The 21,837-nt window shown below is 34.6% G+C and overlaps 1 protein-coding gene across 1 annotated transcript in view; it reads left to right on the plus strand.

Annotated features, from left to right (window-relative positions):
- HCRTR2 (hypocretin receptor 2) overlaps nt 1-21,837 on the plus strand; it is an 84,953-nt gene that overhangs the window by 41,355 nt on the left and 21,761 nt on the right. The window contains exons 2-3 of the mRNA XM_054568831.1: nt 13,514-13,692; nt 17,301-17,544. Coding sequence (XP_054424806.1) covers nt 13,514-13,692; nt 17,301-17,544 — 423 coding nt within the window. The remainder of the gene's footprint in view (nt 1-13,513; nt 13,693-17,300; nt 17,545-21,837) is intronic.

Here is a 21,837-nt window from a genome sequence, read left to right on the forward strand (position 1 = left end):
AGTTTGTTTTTATGGGTACTCTTTGCATTAATATTTCTAGTAATACTCATAATAACAAGGTAATAATAAAGAGGTTGAGAAGACAGGGTCCTAAGAACCACATTACTCAAAGTACAGTTTATAGACCAATAGCAGTAATTCCTTAATCCAGAAATGCCAAGAGTTTCTTCAAAATGTATAATATGAATAAAAAAGAGTTTATGCATGAATGTAAATGAAATCAATTTAAATAAATGAAAGTGTATTTTAAAGTGTATAATATAAATTTACCAAAAGATGAGTTATAGATATGACATTACTTTTTCTGGATTTATGTCCACAGGTGTGGAGCGGGGAATATTAAAGAGATGGTGTCAGAATATATTTCATCATCACCTAGCAAAGTGATGCATAGCATAATAGTACATATCAGTTATTATATAAATTTCTACTTCACATTAATGGATATATGAATAGTGGGGAACAGATTTTTAAAATCCAAACCACAGTACCTAGTTTCCTGTTTTTCACAAAATGAACAATCATATGTTATAATGTCTAAGTTATTATTGAAAACTTAAATATTATCTTGAATAAATACATGCTGAAAAAAAGAATTAATGAATAAGAATTCAGGCAAAAAAACTCAAGTGTGGATCAGCAATCGTAATGTCATTACCCAAGGAGACAATTCAAAGACTTCTCTTCTAGTTCATTTCTAGAACCAAGGCCCAGTCCACATATTAGCCCCTATACTTTCCTGATATCGAGCCATACTCAACCCTTACCCCACCTTCAACTTTCATGCCTGGAATGATAGAGAACTTACTTCACCTCTTTTACTGAGTGTACAAAATCTTTTATTGAGTGTTGTGACTCAGTGAGAAAGATTAGGTAATTTAAAATATTCCATGATTAGCCCAGGTAATCGCTACTTCCCATAACCCCTATGCCTTTGGCTATTTCCCATGCCTCTTCCAGACTAAGGTGTCATTCAGAGATATGGTATGAGTAAGCACCAAGAAAAAGGCACATTTTTTTCCCTCTGAAAAATATGGTCCAATCAATATCCTACTTATGCTAGTCATCTACACATATTTTAATAACTAAGCAAAAGTGCATAAAATTTATAGATCACAATTTCTATTTTTTTTAAATAATAAACACAGACTTGGATATTCTGAGTATTTTTAATCTTTGACCAGCAAAAATTTCAGCATCAATTTTCATTACTTTTTTAAAATTACTGGAGCAAAATTAGACCTGTATGGAACAAATATTCCCTTTTAAGAAGAGAAGCAAGAGTAAATATCTATATAAAATTATACAGGGGATCTTTGTGTGTGTGTGCTTTAATGGAGAACAGAATTAAAAGGAACACCTACTTTAACAACTAAAAGTGTCAGGGTTCATTTCTAATTTAAACTATGGTACTTGTGTTTTTTAAAGGAAAGGAAGAAAAGATTTGTAAAAGCAAGTATTTTTCAACCAAAATAAGTCTATTTGTGTCTTTTCAAATTAGAAATGTATGACTCTAATATGGAAGGTTCAGCTATTATAAAGTATTATTTAACCAAAAAATATGAAAAGAAAAGAATGAAAAGCAATGAATTCAGCCATTAAAGGGAATAGATTGTCAAGACAATGGTGAAATGACAAATTAAAGAAAAGCTAACATGGGCTATTTGACAAGCCTTCCTTTTAATAAATGTTCTGTCATACATTGTGTTGTTGTTGCTCTAAATTTCAGTGCACCACAGCACATTTCCTAATGTATGTTACTTAAGCACATCATATTTAAATGTCCAAAATAAAAGTCATAATCTTCTCACCTCCACCTGGCTCCTCCTACTATGATTAATTTCTCCATCTCTGTTAATTGTCTAACATCTTCCATGGAACAGATGTGTCCTAACCCATTTTCCTAAACACAATTTTGTATATCAAATTATTTTCTTTTTTATTCCTGACATCTATTCTAACAAACATTGGCCTCAGCATATAATTAAAAGCTTAACAATACTAATAGTTGTTTCAAAAAGCATCCTCTCTTTGTCAATGTGCAACTATTAACATTCATTTGCATGTAATTCACTTTCATACCCATTCACTGGGGTATGAATATTACTTAGTCAAATGAGCAATTAATTAATACAATCTTTACATATTCACTTATTAAAATGCACCATGCAATTTCTATTTCCTTGGGAGTTCTTACTGAATCCATGGGGTGTGAATTTTGAACAGCTGTGGCCATTTATGCATTGCTCTTGTTGTCCAGAAGAGCCAGGTGGACATTCATTTTTTGTCTTCTCTCCTTGCATAGATTTGAAATTTAAAAATCTCATTTTCTCTGACATGCTGTCTAAAAGGATGTTACCTTTCCTTACTCAGTGTGAACCCTAAAACTGAAATGTTTATTGATCACTGATTACAAGTCAAATTTTAGCTTATCAAATAAAGATCAGGATCTCTAATGAAATTTTAAAAATAGCCAGTGTTAGGTGCCTTTGTTTTTGGATGGCAGAGATAACTTGTGAAGAATCTTCCTAAGTTTCACTCTGTTGAAAAATATAATTTTTAGTGGATTCATGTTGCAAGCTCTGTATCAAGTACTTTTATGTTCATTAAAGCAATTCGAAGACATAGGTACAGGTGTCTTAATCTGATATATGTCAAAACTGAAACACAGGGAAATTAAGTAACTTTCTCAATGTTAAAAGATATTGAAGCTGGAATTTTAATTAGGTTTTAAAATCCAAAATATATTATCTTTACCTTTTGTTTGAAGAGAATATTTATATACAAGTGGTATAATCATTTAAAAACTAGGCTCTCTCTTTTTTCCTTTCAGAAAAAAATATTTTTATACCACTCCAAACTTTTAGCAGTGATTTGAAGAATTGTGTGTTTTAGGAGTTAAGAACAGTAAGATACATTTTATATGGCCACATGGAAGACAAAGGTGCATTTAAAAAAATTAATTAGCCAGTTTTAAAAAAAAGAGTTATCATACAACATTATTAAACACTATTTAATGTCATAAATCTGGGCAGCCTAAAATTAGCAATATTTGGGAAAGATACAAATAATCTTTCCTCCCCGTCACTCAGTTATTGCAACTATATTCAGAGCTAGCAAGTGAAATATAATTTAAAATTTTTTAGTAAAGTTAAGGAAGTAGCAGATTCACTTATGTCCACTAAATGTGAATTACTATAAAATAGAAATCAATATGGTTAGTAGCAGAGATGGAAGTTTCATAATTATAATGTACCTATGCCCCAGGAGAAAGGTTTCCCTTCAGTTTCTGGCGTAGGTGCAAACACATATAATGTGGTCCATTCTGCTATCTAAAAGGTCGTTCAGTGGTTTCCAGTCTCATTCAAGACACTCTTAGACACTAACTATATCAGGGATGTATGTCAACAGGCTGACAAAGTGCCACACTGGAAAAAGGTACTATGATTTACATATATTGAATTCTTTTTTTCTTTCCAGATTAAATAGTCATATAAATTCCCTAATGTAAAAAACAAAATCGGAATCATGTAAATTTTTGCAGTCAAGCAATCACTTAGCAAACATTTATTGTACATCTACTATATTCAAAATAGAGGCCCTGCCTTTAGAAAATAAAATATAGGTTCTTTAAAATGACATAGTTGTAGGAAAAATAAACTATATTAGGTGATAAAAAATAAAAGTTGACAAACTGATAGGAAGAGGGGAGAGAAATGGCTGGAACAATTTGACGGCTAACAAGTTGTAAAACAAGTACAGATTTAAATTAGGGAAACATCATGTTAATTTTAAAAGAAATCATACCTACAGTAGCCATCAACATGCCCCATAAAAATTTTCATAAGATTCTTTAAAATAACAAATGTCCTGGAGAGTATTGTTCTCTTCCATTTCCAAATAGCCAATAAACATAAAAATGTTAAACTTGAATCTAACATGAAGAAGACTGACAGTAGTGCTGGCAAAAAATATGGTGACTGAGGTACGTACCTTTGCACGTGAGAGTAAAAACTGATACTGCAACAGCATTTTGGAACTCTTTGGCAATTTTGTAGGATGTGTGGTCACATACACACTCTGTGACAGCAATTTCACTGTATGTAATGAACAGAAACCTACACATATGCCTGCCAAAAAGCATGGACAAGAATTTTAACAGCCGTGCCTATGATAGTCCTGAATTAGAACCAACTGAAATGCCCATCAATGGTAGAGTGGATAAACGGTAATGTAATCACACATTGAAATACTATACAGCAATTAAAATTATATAACGATATGGAGATCTCAGGCAGGAAGATAAACAGAAGTCAAATGACATGGGAAGGAGAGGTTGTTTGTGAGTGTTAATTGGTGCAAAGGGGCCAAGGACAAGGACTGACCATATTGTCTCTGATCTCTGAGTACAACATAGACATCCAGATGCAATTCTGAGAGGCTGCACTAGGAACAAGCACCTTTAGTGACCTAACCTATAAAGAGGACAAAGACATGGGTAACCAGGAAGTTAGTATTTCTCCGTAAACAAATTCTATGGAAGTGCAATTACAGATACTAGATGTAGCCATCAATGGAATTGCAGATTCTAGGACCATGGAGCTTCCCACTCCCCTAAACTTCTCCACAGAGCAGCCTTAACTAGGAGTGCATATTCTTAATAGCACTGCTTGGGTCTTGAACAGCTCCTTCTGTGCAGCAGCCGCGGCGCCACGGAGGCCAAGCCCCTCCCTCCGAGGAATCACGCCACACAGGTGAAAAGTCACACCCAGTTTCCAGCTCCCCTCACTTTGTTTTTCCTCTCGGAAGAATTTTTTTGGACTTGATTTCTATAATTATCTTCTTTGTGTTTCCATTTTATAACATTCTTCCATGCACAGTTTCTCTCTGTCCATCTGTGTGTGTGACGACTGTTTTTGTAAATCCCTTTCCAGATGAATTGTTAATTGTGGTGCCGTAATTATTCCCCACACTGCCTCGCTGATATGAACACCACAGTGACATCAGTTAGTCTCTAGAAGAATTCCTGCCCGCGGTAATGTAATGAGCAGGTGCCGATGAAAACATATTTGTCAAATCAAAGACTTTTATATTTTCTTGAGGAAATAAAAACTGAAATACACTTTAGACATGTTGCTGTATGCGCATGTATAGTAACTTTCTTAAAAGTTTGCTTTCTGTTAACATTAGATAACCTTTTGGGTGGCACATTTCACACTACAGATGTGGTTCTTGGCAATGTCCTATCTGTCAGACTTGTAAAAAAAAAAGTAGTGGCACATTTGCCTGCTGTTTTTCTGAGTACAGAGAGATTTATAGACTTCCCTGCCAAGGTGCGGAGGTGGAGAATGGGAGACTGAGCTTGGCATATTGGCATATTGGCCCAGGAAGAGAAGGAAGCAATACTAAAAATAGGTAGGAGGGCCAGTGCCAGAATGGTGGGATGCACAGAAGGTGAGAAAAAGAGAAGAAAAAACACCTTAAGATGTCATGCAGAGTTTGTAATACCTTTTAAAGACTATTAGTCAACTTCCCCACTTCTTAAACCTATATTCTGAAGTGATTCTGGATGACTTCATTTGTACATGCTTTCTTATGGGAGTTAAATATATGCTCTTTTCCACATATATTCAATTGTTCTATGTGTTGCTTTTCATTTAGAAAAATTATTTTATTTCACCTTAACTAATTCATTTGTATTTAATTAAGAAAGTGGTGCCTGTTTTATCATTTTTAAAATGTATTTTTGGTCTAGAAAATCACACTTGAAAAAATATATTCACTTACACATTGTAAAGAATATTAATTTGATGTTTAGAACTCATCCCTATACTGGCAGGTTCAGCAGTTTTAAAGGCTTTTACTGACACTTTGTGGCAAAGGGTGGAACTACAGTATTTTTCTAAAGATGTTTCCTGACCTGTTTATTTATAATTTCATATGTGTGTAATATAACATAACAATCAAGGAATTATCTTACAAACCTATATACATAGATTTGTAAATCAAATTTTTAAAAATGCACAATCTTTTATTAGCATATCTTAAATATAATACCATAACCTAATATAAATATTTTGGTTTTACAAATGAATAATTAAAATTATGTATAAAAATCATGTAGTTACTTTCTATAACACTGCCATTAATATTGCAGAACTACAGTATTTTTAGTAATTGTATTTTCTTTATTTTTGCAGTTTGTGAATTTTAAAACTTCATAAGTAATTAAGGTTGCTCCATGGCATTTCCATTCAGTACTTAAGATTACTGAGAGCCATTGTTATGTTTCAAAATTTTATTTTCCATTGTTTAGCCCCCTTCTGCATTGAAATTGATTTTTTTAATTGTGACAAAATATACGTAACTTAAAATTTATCATTTTAGCAAATTTTAAGTCTACAGTTCAGTGGCATTAATTACATTCACATTGTTGGACAACCTTCAGCATTATATACCTCCACAACATTTTCCACTTTGTAAAACTGCAACTGTGATCTCCTTAAAAAATAGCACAGTATCCTCCTCTCCTCTCATCCCCTGGCTATATCTTAATGAATTTGACTCAGTATTTAACATAAGTAGAATTATAACATCATTGTCCTTTTGTGTCTGGCTTATTTCACTTAGTATAACATCTACACCTTGTTTTCATGTCACGAAAATTTAATAAATTTGAAAATACTTAAAATTCATATATTTAGTACATATCTTTTCAAGGTGCTCAGTAACACAGTACACCATGCATCATTACTTCTTGATATAAACTTGATTATTACTTGATATTTCAAAATATAAGGATCTATTTAATAAGAGATTCAATATCACCTGTGCAGTTTACATGTTTTTAATTGTCATATCACCAACAGATTAACAGTATGTCACCTTGTATAGTGTTAGATTAAAATTTTCCTAGTACTAGTATCAATTTTCAATAGAAAGGAACTTTTTCCATATGTGGGTCTGATAAATATTAAAACAAAAAAAAATGTTTAAGTGCAGAGTAAAATGACAGAGGTATTTTTAAACTAATACTTCCTTTTCCCCTTTGAAAGTCAGTTAAACCTTTGCCCACAAAATAACAGGAAAATAGATAAGGTTATTTCTAAAGATATCACAAGCTACACTTTCTGAACCACTTTCCATCTGTCGGTCCTGTGGAGAAGAGACAGGAGATACATATCTTCAGATTTTTATAGAAAGAGAGAATGTAAACCAAATGAGGGATGTGAAAGAGAAACAATAAACAGATTTTTACCTTCTTGGCACCTCTGCCTCAAAAATCTCTGTTTCATTAAAATTTGTGTTAGAGCTGGAGTTTCATTGACTTCGTTCTTACCTTCAGTTATGTCCCTCTACCCCTATATTCTCAAGTATTGCTCCCTTGTTCCTAGTTAATGACATTTAAGTGCCGACTCTTAAGTTCAAATTCACCACAGATGGACTTTAATATTGGTACATCATAATCATTCAGAGAACTGATTTCAGAAATAGCACCAAGTTCATGTCTTGGGACCTACCACAGCTCATCAGAACGTAGCATATGAAGAACTGTGAGCCAAGAGAATAATTGACAAGCAGCTAGGTTTTCTGCCATTTGTCAGACTTTACTCAAAGAAGAACAAAGAAAATAAAGGCTTTATTCAGCCAGTGGGGCTTCTCTCTCTCCTTTTAAAGAAGCTCACAGGTAAATGTACCATACCAATGGCAGCAATGCTCTGTAAGTTTATGAACAAATCAATGCCATCAATATTTTCATTGCAAAGTATGTTCTAGGCAGTGTTTGTGTTGGGGGGCAAGCTATTGAAACCAAGAGTGTAAAAGAAAGAGAGAGACCAGCTCAAAATCATATTGAGCCTTTGTTCCAGTAGGAAAATACAGAAAAAAAATAAATACAAATACCTATAATAACTCATTATAATTTTAGATTGTGATTCCTGACCAGAAAAGACACAACATGCAGTAGGGTTTTAAAAAAGAAAATTGTCATATTGTGTTAGGCTAATTGAGAGATTTTGTGAAACAAGCTTTTTTATTTGTTTTATTGGTTTTTGGATGGTTTTGGTAGAATTTCATTAGTTGAAAAGAAGGTTGAAATGAGTGTGGTCATTTACAAACAGAGCAATAACATTTGCAATGTCCTTGGCAGAGAATATGTTTGATACAAAGTGAGATATCGAACTTCTATTGTAGCTCTTAGTAATTTATGGGCAACATTGCAAGATGCAGGGGGCAAGTTCAATGAGAACTTAATGGAAGAATGATTATCTGGTTTTCTTTGACCTAATGAGGAAGAAAAGGAGAACTCTTGTTGAAATGAGTAAGTTATTGTACCTGGAGTGAATGCTATCAAGGAATAAAATGGATAGAAATAAAGATAGGCAGGGTGAAAGGTGAACTATTAGGAGGTTATTGCAGTAGTCTAGTTAATAATTACCACAATCTGACTGGATACTTGCAGCAAGAATAAAAAGAAAATTAGAGGCAGGAGATTTAAAACATAGATAATGGGGAGAAAAACAAAGGATATTAAACTGCAGAAAAATATAAAGTCCAAACTGAAAATTTTGGAAAAGATTGTGCATTTCACACTATATAAATTTAATATGCTGTCAAGAGAAGGCAGTGTTAACCTTATACCTTTAATACTTTGAATGGGTTAATGAATTGAACAAACAGATATTTGTTCAACACAAATATAGAAAATATGTACCTGAAGATCTCTGTGCAGTTCTCAACAGCTCATTTTGAGATATGCACTCATAGAATTTTCAAAGTGATAAGAGGGAAAATCCAGTTATTATATATAAAGGGTCTGGTGAGATTTAGACCAAAGAAGTAATGCCATAGGAAATAGGCATGGCCATAGTCTTTAATATTTAAATGTACATAATGTGAAGAGCACACTTAAGATATCTTAAAATGGCACAGTACAGTGATCTAACAAAGTTCTAATTCAATTTTCTTCAAGTGTGCAGATAATATTTTTATAGATTTTTTCATTTTTCTCCCCAAGATTCAAAAGTAAAGAAACATCTATACAGAAAACCAATTTCTAGTAATTGTACACATAAATAATCTCAAAAAATATGACCTGGCTTTTAGAGAAGATAACACCATCTCAGGCTGTCTACATAGAGCGATATTGACCAAAGCAATTATCCTGTTCCTTGCTGCCCTGGTTAGATCACACTTGGAAACATGTGTGCAGTTACAGATAGCTCATTTTGAGCCATTACTGATAAAGTCTTGAGAAAGTTCAGGATAAAGGTATCAGGGTGATGTGGGTGGGATGGAAAATCTATAGTTGCACATGATAGTTTGGGAGATACTTAACCTGGGTAAGCAAAGGCTTGAGGTATGATTATTGGCATGACCTTTAAATATTTGAACAACTACTGTTATACATTGAATTATATCCCTACAAAAAGAAAAGATTAAGTTTTAACCCCTAGGACCTCAGAATATATCCTTATTTGCAAATAGGGTCATTGTAAACATAATTAGTTAATTTGAAGTTATACTGAAGTAGGTTAGGCTTCTAATCCAGGATGATTATGTGAAGATAGAAACACAGAAGAATATCATGTGATCATGAAGGCAGAGATTGCAAGCCAAGGAATACCAAAGATTGCTGGCAAACCACCAGAAGCGTAGAAGAGGCAAAAAAGGACATTTCTACAGGCTCCAGAGACAGGGACACCACCCTGCTGGGCTTGGAGAACAGAGTCAATTTCACCTATTCTTGACTTAGGTAATATTTAAGTGAAATTTTGGATTTGGAGTTGATGTTAAAATGGGTTAAGAATTTGGAGATTATTGAGATGAAATGAATGTATTTTGCATAAGGAAAAAGCAAATTTTGGGGGACCAGCAGACAGACAATTATGAGTTGAACTATATCCTCCCCAAGAGAAGATTTTGAAGTGTTAACAGTCCATACCTAAGAATGTGACCTTATTTGGAAATAGAGTCATTGCAGATGTAATAAGTTAACATAAAATCATACCAGAACAGAGTTAGCCCCTGATCCAGTAGGACTGGGTTCCTTCTAAGAGGACAGCCATGCGAGAATGGAGACACAGAAGAATGCTGTGTGATGATGATGGTAGAGATTGGAGTGAGGTAGTTGCATGCCAAGAAATGCAAAAGATTGCCAGCAAACCACCAGAGGCCAGGGGACAGTCGAAGAAGTGTTTTTCTACAGGTTTCTGAGGGAGGGAGCATGGACCTGCTGACTCCTTGATTTTGGACTTCTAGCTTCCAGAGCTGAGACAATAAATTTATGTTGGTTTAAAACACCCAATTTGTTGTATTCTGTTACAGTAGCTCTAGGAAACTAATATTGGTTATAATGTAGAAAAAACGATAAGGTTTATTCCTTCAGTTCCTAGAAAAATTTAAAACCATAAGCAGAAAGAAAATGAAAGAAGACATCACCTCAACATAAATAAGAACTTGCTAGTAGTTAAAGGTACCACAAAATGAACTCAACATCTTTAGTAAGTCATGAATGCTCTGCTATTAAAAATGTTCAAGCAGGATAGACTAGGGATGTTACTGAGGTGATTTATGCATAAGATGGCAAGCTAGACTGAATGATCTCCAACTCTAAAATTCTATAAACTTCTGTTAGAATCCTGTCAAATCAATGTTGGCAGCTTCCCTTTCATCTCCTGCTTCAATAAAAAGCATAATGTAATGGCATAGCGTGGTGCATAAGATTTCAATCTAAGCTCTAGCCCTTAACTAGCTATTTGTCCTTACATAGGTTCCATAACCTCTCTAACCTTAGTTTCCCACTTAGTTTAATATTCTTGTAAATATGAATATTAATAGTTATCACTTCACAAACTAGTTCATAACTTAAATTGCTTAGAACAGTGCATGGCAGCTAGTAAGTAGTATAAAAATATTGGTTGGAAAAAAAATACTTGCTTTCATACTAGTTAAACGGAACACATTAACATTATCTTTCTATCACTGCCATTTCTCACCTCTGAAATGTGGAAAATTAGAAGACAAACTAGAACTGCTTTTATTTTTTCAGTTTTGGTTTTGTTTTCCAGTTTCAAATTGTACCATTTGGACCATTTATTGACCAAGTGTCAGAAGTATGATGCTTTTGTCAATTTTCTCATAACAACCCACACTAATGTATTAGTCACCTTCTAGAATGGGTTTGTGCATGAGAGTGTGTGTGAATGTGGGTCTGTGTCAAGTGTTTCTGAGAAATAAATCATGCTGCAGCATCATTTTCAGATAATAAAAAGTACAGTTCACTCTAATAAAGCTCACCCAGGGTGTTGGAGTTAGATACAGATGTGAAGTTTTTCAAAATTAAATCCTCAGAAATTGAGGTATTTTATTAAGTTAGCATCTGTTGGTGACTGAAGGGTAATTTCAGCTTCAAGAGCTAGTAAAAGCATTTTTAGTATATGAAACTCTGAATAAATGAAACATAATTATCAAAAAGATACCCTCATTCAATGACTTAAATTTAGGAAAACGTGCTTTTATTTTTTCACTGTATAAGGTTACTCATCACTGCATCATTTGGACAAATGAGAGACAGCTCTGGCAGGTTAATGATACCCCAGGCAAATTTGCCGCTCCTTTCAATGAAGCAAACCATCAATACATGAGGTAGCAATGCTTACACCTATATAATTCTGAAGCCAGTAATTATGTAACCTTTAGACACACCAGACAGAGGGAGGGAACAGAATCAAGGACAGGGTGTTCCTTCCATAAAGAGAAACTCAGTGAGATAATATATCTCTTAAATAGAAGGATATAGGGAAAAACAGTGAGGAAGAATCAGCTGCAGAAGTGTTGAAAAGTATGTTTGATTTAAGGTGATGCTTAGAGGACATCAAGAGTAATAAAAAGAGGATTGCATTTCTAGAATATGCGCTTTGTTTTAACTCCTTTATTTTCACAAAAGAAGACAACCAGTGTAGTGAAAGACCAGCTCTTCACTTGGTGTTTAATTCCCTTTGTCCTTAGACAAATTCCATTAATTTCCTGTGTCTCCATTACCTTGTGGTGGTAATGATGTCTTCCCTTCGGATTGCTATCCAAATTAAATGACCGAAGTATATGAAACATCTAGCTCAGTATTTGGCAATAACAGGAGCTGAATAATTGTATACTTTTGTCTTTTAAGCCTCTTCATCTACTCAAGTTTCAAATGCAGAGACTGAGATCACATAAGGGTAAATGGCATGGATGAGGCAAACACTACGGTTCACTGAAAATAGCTACCTCCTAATTCATCTCAATTCTGTAAATATTTCTTGAGTATCTACCACATGTTGAATGCTGAAGAAACAAAAAGAAGAGTCGAAGATTGTTGTTTAACTTCTGGGGATCACAATTCAAATTCAAGTGAAAGTAAACACAGCATTATGCTCTGTCGGGAAATGTCTTGCAGGGCAAATGAACTGATTTTAAACATATATTCAGCATTCATACAGGCTGACCAATTGAGTGAAAACACAACATGACCTTAAATTATCTTTCCCCTTCAATATTAATGGACTTTATAGAAGCATTCATTAGCTTGACAGTGTTTCCTCATCAGTACCTACTTTTTTTTTTGTTTGCTTGGTTTCCTGTCTTATTCTGTGTGGGCTACTATCACAGAATACCATAACCTGTTTGGCTTACAAACAACATAAATTTATTTCTCAAAGTTCTGGAGGCTGAAGAGTCAAAGATCAAGGTGCTGGCAGATTTGGGTCTTTATTTTTAAATTTTATTTATTTAAACACAATAAGCTTCAGTGATTTAGGATACTGACCCCTCGTGCAGTTAGGATGTGCACAGAGGCCTGATGTCATCCTCGCTGCATTCCCGGAACAGAGGGACCCTCTGTGCCCTGTGCAGCAGTCTTCGGAAAAAGGAGCACGTGGGGGTCACTGAACTTGGGGTGAGCTCTAGGCCCCTAGGGGAGCCATCTGGGTGCTTTCCCTGACCCCGAGCCTTGACGCTGGGCAGCCTTGCCTTGTATGTCTTCCCAGGGCCAGTTTCCTCAGGCAGGGCACATGCAGCCTCCCCGCTGTTGCCATGACGAGTGGGGCTTTCCCCACAGATGAGATGATGTCTTCCCCAAAGCTCTTCATGCTGTTATCAATAGAAACTGTAGGAGAGCAATCTTTTTTGTCAGGTCAGTTTCTCTATTGGAGCCGCAGGCCATGGGCAGACAGAGAATGCCGGGTGCTAGACACAGGGCCAGGTAGTAGGCGGTCCTGCGTGTGGTGGAGCCATGCAGCTGGAGGTTGTGCAGCAGCCCAAAGAGGCAGCACAGGAGGGCGGCGTTGGCTCTCAGCAGCTGCTCCAGAAACAGGTGCACAGTTTGTGATGCTGAGAGGAGCGTTGTCCTGTTCTTGTCTTTCATCGATGTACCTTTGAAGGAAAATCCTAGTTGAGGGTTAGGATGTAAATAATTTCAGGAAGACACAAACATTCAGTCTGTAATAGTTACTATTCCTCTTTCTTCGCAAATTAGTCTGTGTGGCAGTGTGGAAGAACCACCACATGAGGACAGTGACCAACTACTTCATAGTCAACCTTTCTCTGGCTGACGTGCTTGTGACCATCACCTGCCTTCCAGCCACACTGGTTGTGGACATCACTGAGACCTGGTTTTTTGGACAGTCCCTCTGCAAGGTGATTCCTTATTTACAGGTAATTATAAACTAAATGTCTAATGCATTTAAGATTCTTTGGACACTTGCTAATTTTCTATAATTTATAGGTTCTTTTTGTTCAAAATATAATACAATACAATCTTTAGATTTATGAGTGATTTCTATAACACTTTGACAAATAATTAATTCCACAAGTTCAAGACCATTAACATATATTGGGCTGTTTGCTGAACAATTATAATGAACTTTTTGAAAATTCTATGTCATTATTCTTCTCACACTGACAGGAGAAGTTGGCTCCTTTCTCAAAGTGAGTTTTTAAAAACTGCAACAAAGGCTCTGCACAGGAAATGCCAGGAAAAGAAAAGCAAAAGCCAACTGAGCTGTGGATGGTGGATGCTTAGGGGTTGGACAGACTCCTTCACTCTCAGTCATACATTCTCACCTTCCAAACTTAGTGCCTATCATCCAAATCTGTGATATGACAAAATTTCCACTTCTACTTGTCATGGGTCTCTGAGATCCTTTTGTAATTTCTATATGCAAATATAAAACAGACTCATTCTCTACCAAATAAAATCTCCACCATTACCCTGACCACAGGGTGCACTGATAACAAAAGAAATTCACATCGTCTCACTTCACTTCATTCACAACATTCCATAATCCCCACTAGATTCATTTTTCAAATGATTAACTATCTGGTTGATTTGAGTAATATCAAAATCTAACTGAAAACTTCACCCACAAGTACACTACTAGGTGTAAAAAGCAGCAACAAAACTCTCAATTGTAATCACTATGAGATGCAATTTTATATCCCCCCAAGAAAATCATGTAAATTGTATGCTAGTGTGTATTACACAATAAATATAGTCCTCAAACAGTAAATATTAAATCACTGATTGCCAAGGGCTCATTTAGTGGATTCTATTGATGGGTCAGCCATACCAGCATAGTCGCTCACATTGCCACATGACAGAGAAGGTGCTGCACTTTGGCTAACCATTGGCAGTGGATGACAGTCTTTCAAGTGAACTTTTTTGAATTGATTATGACCATCTAATACTCCAGGGAAGTCCTAGAATGGCTTTGTAGTTTGAACCATACTATGTCTAATTCACCACATTGATTAGAATTCATGAATAATAAATCACTAAGCCGTGTTGAACATTTTATACTTATAATGTTTTGATTGGTTAAATATAAAATGTGGTCCAGCAGCTATGAAAGGTCCACTGTGCAGATCTAGACTGTTAACAATTCTACCCCCAAGTTAGCAACAACATGGAGGGGCCTTCCATGCTTGACATATTGGCAGGGAAATAATGGAGGTTGAGAAGAGAAGGAGATTGGTTTGGGAAAGAGATTTGAATGCACTCTAAAGTGGCACCAAGGAATTCCCAGGAGTGAGTCATCAACCAGTCTAAGCCTATTCTGACTGAGTGCAGCCCTTGAAGATTATACTTAAAATGGAATTAACCTCTAAGAATTTAACGTAGTTTAAACTTTACTTGTAATTTCTATGACTGTTCTGCACTGAAATGTGAACTGTCCCAATTAAAAGCTAGAACTCCAAGCTTGAGAAAGAAAGAGAAAGCCTGATGGTTTAATCCTTATTATCATTGCCATAATTATAATAAGTAACAACAAACATACAGCATTTATATGCCAGCCCAAAACTAGGCATTTCACATCTCAATTGATTCTCCCTACTGTTAGCAGGCAATTTCACAGATGAGAAAACTGAGGCATAGAAAAGTTAAGTACCTTACCAAAATCACACATTTATCAAGTGAGATGGGATTCATGCCTAGAATATCTTATTGCATTGTTGCTGCCTTTCTCAGAGAAAAGCAGAGTCCTTTCAATTTCACTCACTTAGCAGAAAAAAAAAATGAAAACACATACACATGAAGCCTAAAATAATGTGAATGACCCAATATTGCACAGCTAGCTGGTGGGAGAGTGAGCGAGAACACACATCGGATCACTTACCCTGATGCCTGGCCCAGAGCCCTTCCTCCTGTGCTGTGCTTGCATCTCAGATCCCTTTCACTCTGGTGTTCTTATAGTCAATGCATCGATAAGGAAGGTCCTGATGTAGGAAGCAGAGATACCGGACCTTCTACACATTGTGGGATCAGTACAACTAGGAAAGAAAAAAAGAGGAAGGTGACTGGACAGCATCTATTGTATTACCTTAAACTGAGGCTTATAACTATTTATTAATGCAAAATAATATTTATTAAGAACATATAACACTGTGCCCAATAATGAGGACCTGGAAGTGGAGGGGAAAAAATACAGTAGCAATTTTTTTGCTCTGGAGATTTTTCTGATAGGAAAAACAGATAATGAATAAATTAACTAAGCATAATAATTGTACTATAAATACTGACAATAAAAAAAGTAATAAAAATAACAGAAAAGAGAACAAGGTTTTGTTTTAAAGATGGGATTTTGAGAGTGATATCAGAATCAGTGGTTCATCCAGTATAGGAGAATAAATTAACTATAATTGCATAAACTGATTGTGTGGGGGTAGGTATGCTAAACATGTTTCTTTGGTATTTCCTTAAATCCAAGTTAAAATATCATTTATGGTGTTATTAATTATAGAAATCTTGACTAGGGAAATTTATTTGGATTTTAGAAGCAAGTTGCTCATACCTGCAATGACAAACTATGGTATGAAGATCCATATAAAGAATTTTCTTTTACCATAGTTAATGTCTTTCTTTGGTTGCAACATGTTGGAAGTGAACAGATATACAAAAAATGTTCTTTTTTTTTGAAAATATGAAATGAAATAGCCATAATTTAAACATGCCAATTAAATGCAATTGCAATCAAATTCCCATATGATAGTTTAGCAGAAAGACACATCATATTATTCTTTATAAGTGAGAATTTTTCAGTTCAGACTAAAAATATATATTTTATTTTTTTCAGTTGAGGATATGATTTCTTCTATCAGTGGAAAAGTTTCAAGAATAGTAATCATCGATCAAGGAGGGTGGCTGCCACTGCAACTTTTGCGTTTGCCCTTTAAATGTCTTTTTGCATCCCCAGCCACCTGTCTCTGGCAGAGAGCGCCCCTAAGCTTTTTGGGGTTGCGTTTTGTCTGTATTTTCTCGGCTTTAGCTGCTGTAGTTTAGGGGTTCCTGTTTATGATTCAGACCCCGTTCTTCTCGGGGGGAGCTAACTGGCCGTTTCAATGTCCCTCTGGTGCCAGTGCCTGTGGGCACCCAGCCCACCCTCTCGAGCCTCCACCGCAATTCTCACCCTTTGGGATGTGTGAGAGTAGAATCAAAAATCATGTATTTTATTATGTAAATAAAAAAAAAAGAATAGTAATCATTCATGACTACCAGATTACAAATGAAAACATTTGACATAAAAAAAGTTTACAATATTTTCATAGTCCCTTTTTCATATTTAAGAAGAAATGTGTTTTTTTTCTTAATACATTTTAAATATTAATTTGACAGAGCTTTTTCTGATTGGAAAGCACTGCGTGAAATGTTTTATGGCAAGTTATATACAGTTATTTGTTGTGACTACCTTTCTAATAAAGTAACAACATTAAGAGTGATCCATTAAACAGCAGGCACTTATCTTTGACTGTCTCCTTTTCCCTAGACTGTGTCAGTGTCCGTGTCTGTCCTCACACTGAGCTGCATTGCCCTGGATCGATGGTATGCCATCTGTCACCCTTTGATGTTTAAGAGCACAGCCAAGCGGGCCCGAAACAGCATTGTCATCATCTGGATTGTCTCTTGCATTATAATGATTCCTCAGGCCATCGTCATGGAATGCAGCGCCACATTCCCCTCCATAGCCAATAAAACCATCCTCTTCACCGTGTGCGATGAGCACTGGGGAGGTAAGTGCATCATGGCCCACAAGCTGCCATTGCTATTACAGCCACAAACCAAAAAATGTCATTTCATAGCCATTGTAAACCTGGCCTTGTATATTTTGTTGGCATTTGCTAGTATAGGTTTGTAAGAGCATGCAGACCAAGTTGAAACCCAAAGTAGTTTCACAGAATAACTCTGCCTATGTTCGTTCTTTAGAAATGCTGCGTATTATTATCTAGTTTTCAGATAAGAAATGAAAGGAGGGGTTTATTCCATAATTGAGATCTGATTATGTTAGTTTTTCTTAAACTGTCTAAAACGAAGAAGACTTATGTATATGAATCCTAGTGTGGGTTCTGGAATGATTCGCACTTTACAAGATGGTAGAACATTTCATTGCCTCAAGTGTCGAGTTCCCTAATAGGTTTCAAATACAACTGAATTTTTCATTTGAAAACCCTGTCCTGCCTGGAAACATGACTGGAGTTGAGTATGGAGACCGATGTTTTTCTCTGAGTCAAATTATCTAAATTTGCTTTCTCTGTTTATAACATATTAAATTGGTAGAAGTTATCACTGGCATAACTATTATATACTTTAAGAATGATATCAATAATGAATCCTTTTTTCTCCATCCGATATGTATAGTAGTTAAATTTAAACAAGCAAAAGCTTGAAAGTCTTATGTTCCTTTGATCCAAAACTCTCAGAGACAGTCTTTGAGGCTTTTCTGTGACAGTGGACATTCTTCTCTATCAATGCCTGGTGATGGCACAAATCTGAACCCAGCAACGAGTGACAGAATATAAAATAATCCTGCGTTTCAGCATAGCATGCACAAGTTATAAAATTATTGCATGAAATTTGAAAAAAAAATCTGCTCTCTTCTGAATAAGTATGTAATGATGGCTCATAATTATCAAATTTAAATATTAAGAAAGCAGGTGTTTATTAGAAAGCTGTACATTTATGCTTATTAGAAAGATGTATCTAAAAATTAGCAATGTACCCAAAAATCGCTTATGAATGGTATTTTTAAATATTTGCATTTTTAATTTATGTCATTTCTTACCCTGGCATTTTTACTGAAACACTGAAAAGAGAAAAACTTAGTAACTGAAAAATTAGGCATATACTTTCACTACAGTGAAATAAAATTTAAAAGACACTAGGATATTTTGCACATTCTCTAGAGTCCTATAATAGTTAAAATTTCACAGTTTGCTTTTTCTATTATCCCAAATATTAAATATCCTTTTTGTTGCTGAGATTTACTCTTCTTTTCTAACATTTGGACAAGAATTGACGAAGAGCTAACATTTCAGCAAAACATTGAAGGTGAGCAGGGAATCATTAGACAGGGAAGAGGAAAAAGGGTGTCCCAGGAAGCAAAAACAAAATAAATAAAACAAAAAAATAAAAAACAAACAAACCCCCCCCCCCCCATACAGTGGGCAGCATCACTGGAAGAAGAAAGAGAGTCCCAACTGACAGTTTCAGGAATGTAGGGTTATGTGGACTAATAAACTGTATTTGCGGAGAAGGGGGGTTGGGGACTGATTGTGATTTGTCTCTTACGCAATTGCTTTACATTGGAGTTATATTTGGAAACAGCCTAAAGATCTCTCATTCAGAATTAATTAGTTAACTCATGATGTAACTGAGCCATAAATTGCTTGCTCAACATTGTGAAGCAAACAAGTACATTTAAATCTAATCTTTCAACTCGAAAATTGGGTTTCTTTAAGTTTATGAAGATGGTTATTAGATAAAACACCCACTGACTATTCCATATGTGTCAGTAATATTTTCATTAAATATTTTAGTAGTTTCATTTATAAATTTGTAGGCAGCTTTTATAAACTTTTCCTTTCTTATGTTGCCCTGAATAACATTAATTCCCGTTTACAAAAGGTTTCCAAAACTAGGGAAACTTGACAGTTGCTATGCTTAAGTACATAGCCACATCACTGTCTAATTACCTTTGAGTAATAAATATATAAAACTCATTTTAAACTTGGGTATTTTTATTATCTAGCCCTAGCAGGTACATTCCCCCCCCCAAAAAAAAACAATTATTGTTGAATATTGTTGAATAAAACAATTATTGTTGAATTTAAAAGTCATTTTATATTAGCCCATAATTACTTACAATTATTATAAAGGCTAAAATTGTTACCAAACTGAATTTGATCACCCTCAAAACAAACAATAAAATCTATGAAATTAGCTTAGATAAAATTGTTACTCCAATGTTTTAAAGAAGAATTTAAAGTAATTCAAAACAGGTCTTTATTTTGTTCATTAGACATTTACTTTATAGTAATTTTTACATAGCATGAGCTTTGTTAATTTAGGCTATTTATAAATGCATGTTCAACTTAAAATGTTATAATTTGGATCAAGTATGATACTTATGATCTTAAAATATCATAGGAATTTGTATTTTACAGCATCAGCTCTCTAAAACTTAAACATCTTTCAAGTCAGAATACCATTTAGCACAATGTTTTAAAGTTGATTGTAAACTGTCTTCTCTTTATCTTAATCGAATGAATAATGTATTTATAAAAACACAGTGATATCATAATTGTCTTATAACTAATATTACAGTGTGAAAAGAGTCAGTAAACAATGTGGCCACCTGATTCATATCTATCAAATCACATTTGGAAAAATCTGGAAAATGCTATCTCATTCATTGTGCAAAATAACTGAGAACTCTATCATACTAAAAATATTACCAGAACAACATATTTTATGGAACTCGCTGTAATCCTCATTGCCTATGGCCTGTTCAGGGAAAAAAGAAAAAGACCACAAACCATACCTTTTGGCAGGCACACTTAACACTGAAAAACAAACAAAATGTACTAATATATTTTATTACCTAAAATATCTCTTTGTATATCTTCCTTGTTTGCTTCAGTCACACCAATTCACACTTTAAAATTTAAAAATTCTTCCAGAATTATGTTTATACTTTCTCGATTGCTTGGTTTATAAATGCATAGTTCAGGAGGGTGGATTCTATCGGGAGAAATGAAACTTTCTTCTTGCACTCAATCAATAATATGACTATCTCATTATTCAATTATCTAGTGTTTAATGAGCATTTACTATTTGTCAAACATTTTTCTGGACAATGGGAATTCAGAATCTCTCTCTTTTTTAGATTTTATTGCCAAATTGTTCCTTAGGGGTCTGAAAAAAAATGGATCTCTTCTTTACAGCCAAATTCATTATGGCATCTGGTCTCTTATGAGATTTTTTAATATATAGACATATGTATCTCTATGTATTAATAGGAATATTTGTTAAAATATTCATCAGGGAAAATATAATAAAATATATTAAAGATTCAGGTAAACTTTAATGGATCCATAAGCTTTGATAAGGCAGGCCAAATTAAATATTTGGGAAATTATTTTCATTTTTCCATTAAATCCTGATAGGTGTACCATAAAGGAGAAAATGTTTGCAGTTTTTAGATAATTAGATTACCATATTGGCTCAAAAATGGCCCTTTACTCATATGAGAGAAATTAAGTTAGGTCTAATATATATTATCCTTTAATCTCTGGTTTCAAAGCAAAAACAAATACCCACATTTGCTCCTTTTTTGTTGGTTTGATATATATGCAATAATTTATTCAGATATGCCTATTCATCAGTTGAGTACAAACACCAAGTTTTAATGGTTGTCAGTCTTTAAAATGCTTTTTTCTAATTTAGATTATCCTTAAGTGGAACAAATTTTATGTAGCTGCATTCGAGGTTATATATAAATGTTTTAAAATGTGTTTAATACATTGCTCATCAAGTGCAGAGAGACTACAAAGATATTTTCAACACATACAATTTAAAATTTCAATGCTATGTCTGAGGAATTTAAGGCTATCATGTTACCCTTAACGATCTCTTTATTAAAACAATCTATCCTAGACTGAAAGTATAATTTTGCTTGATCAACTTTTCTGTGTGGGTGTTCATTATCATAATATATGTTTAGCAATTACATATTTTCCAACTATTTATATAAATATACTGACCTCTGAATGAGTTTTCCATCCCTTCTGTTTAAAACTTCAAATTGTTATCTCAGTAATGGTATCCATGGCTGCAGTTAAAACAAAACAAAATGAAACAAAACCCTATCAAATACTACCTTCCTCCGCTCACTCAATTTAGTCTACTGCAGATATGGAGGCTTCACAGGTATGCAAGCTTCAAAGCCATATTTTCATGTGGGAAGCTCCTGTGATACCGGCTTCAAAACAAACAAAAGTTCAAAGCCACTAAGGTGCCTGGAAAGC

This window comes from Pteronotus mesoamericanus, unplaced genomic scaffold (assembly GCF_021234165.1).
Source record: "Pteronotus mesoamericanus isolate MK-2021 breed Mesoamerican mustached bat unplaced genomic scaffold, CSHL_Meso_final contig_20, whole genome shotgun sequence".
Classification (NCBI taxonomy): domain Eukaryota; kingdom Metazoa; phylum Chordata; class Mammalia; order Chiroptera; family Mormoopidae; genus Pteronotus; species Pteronotus mesoamericanus.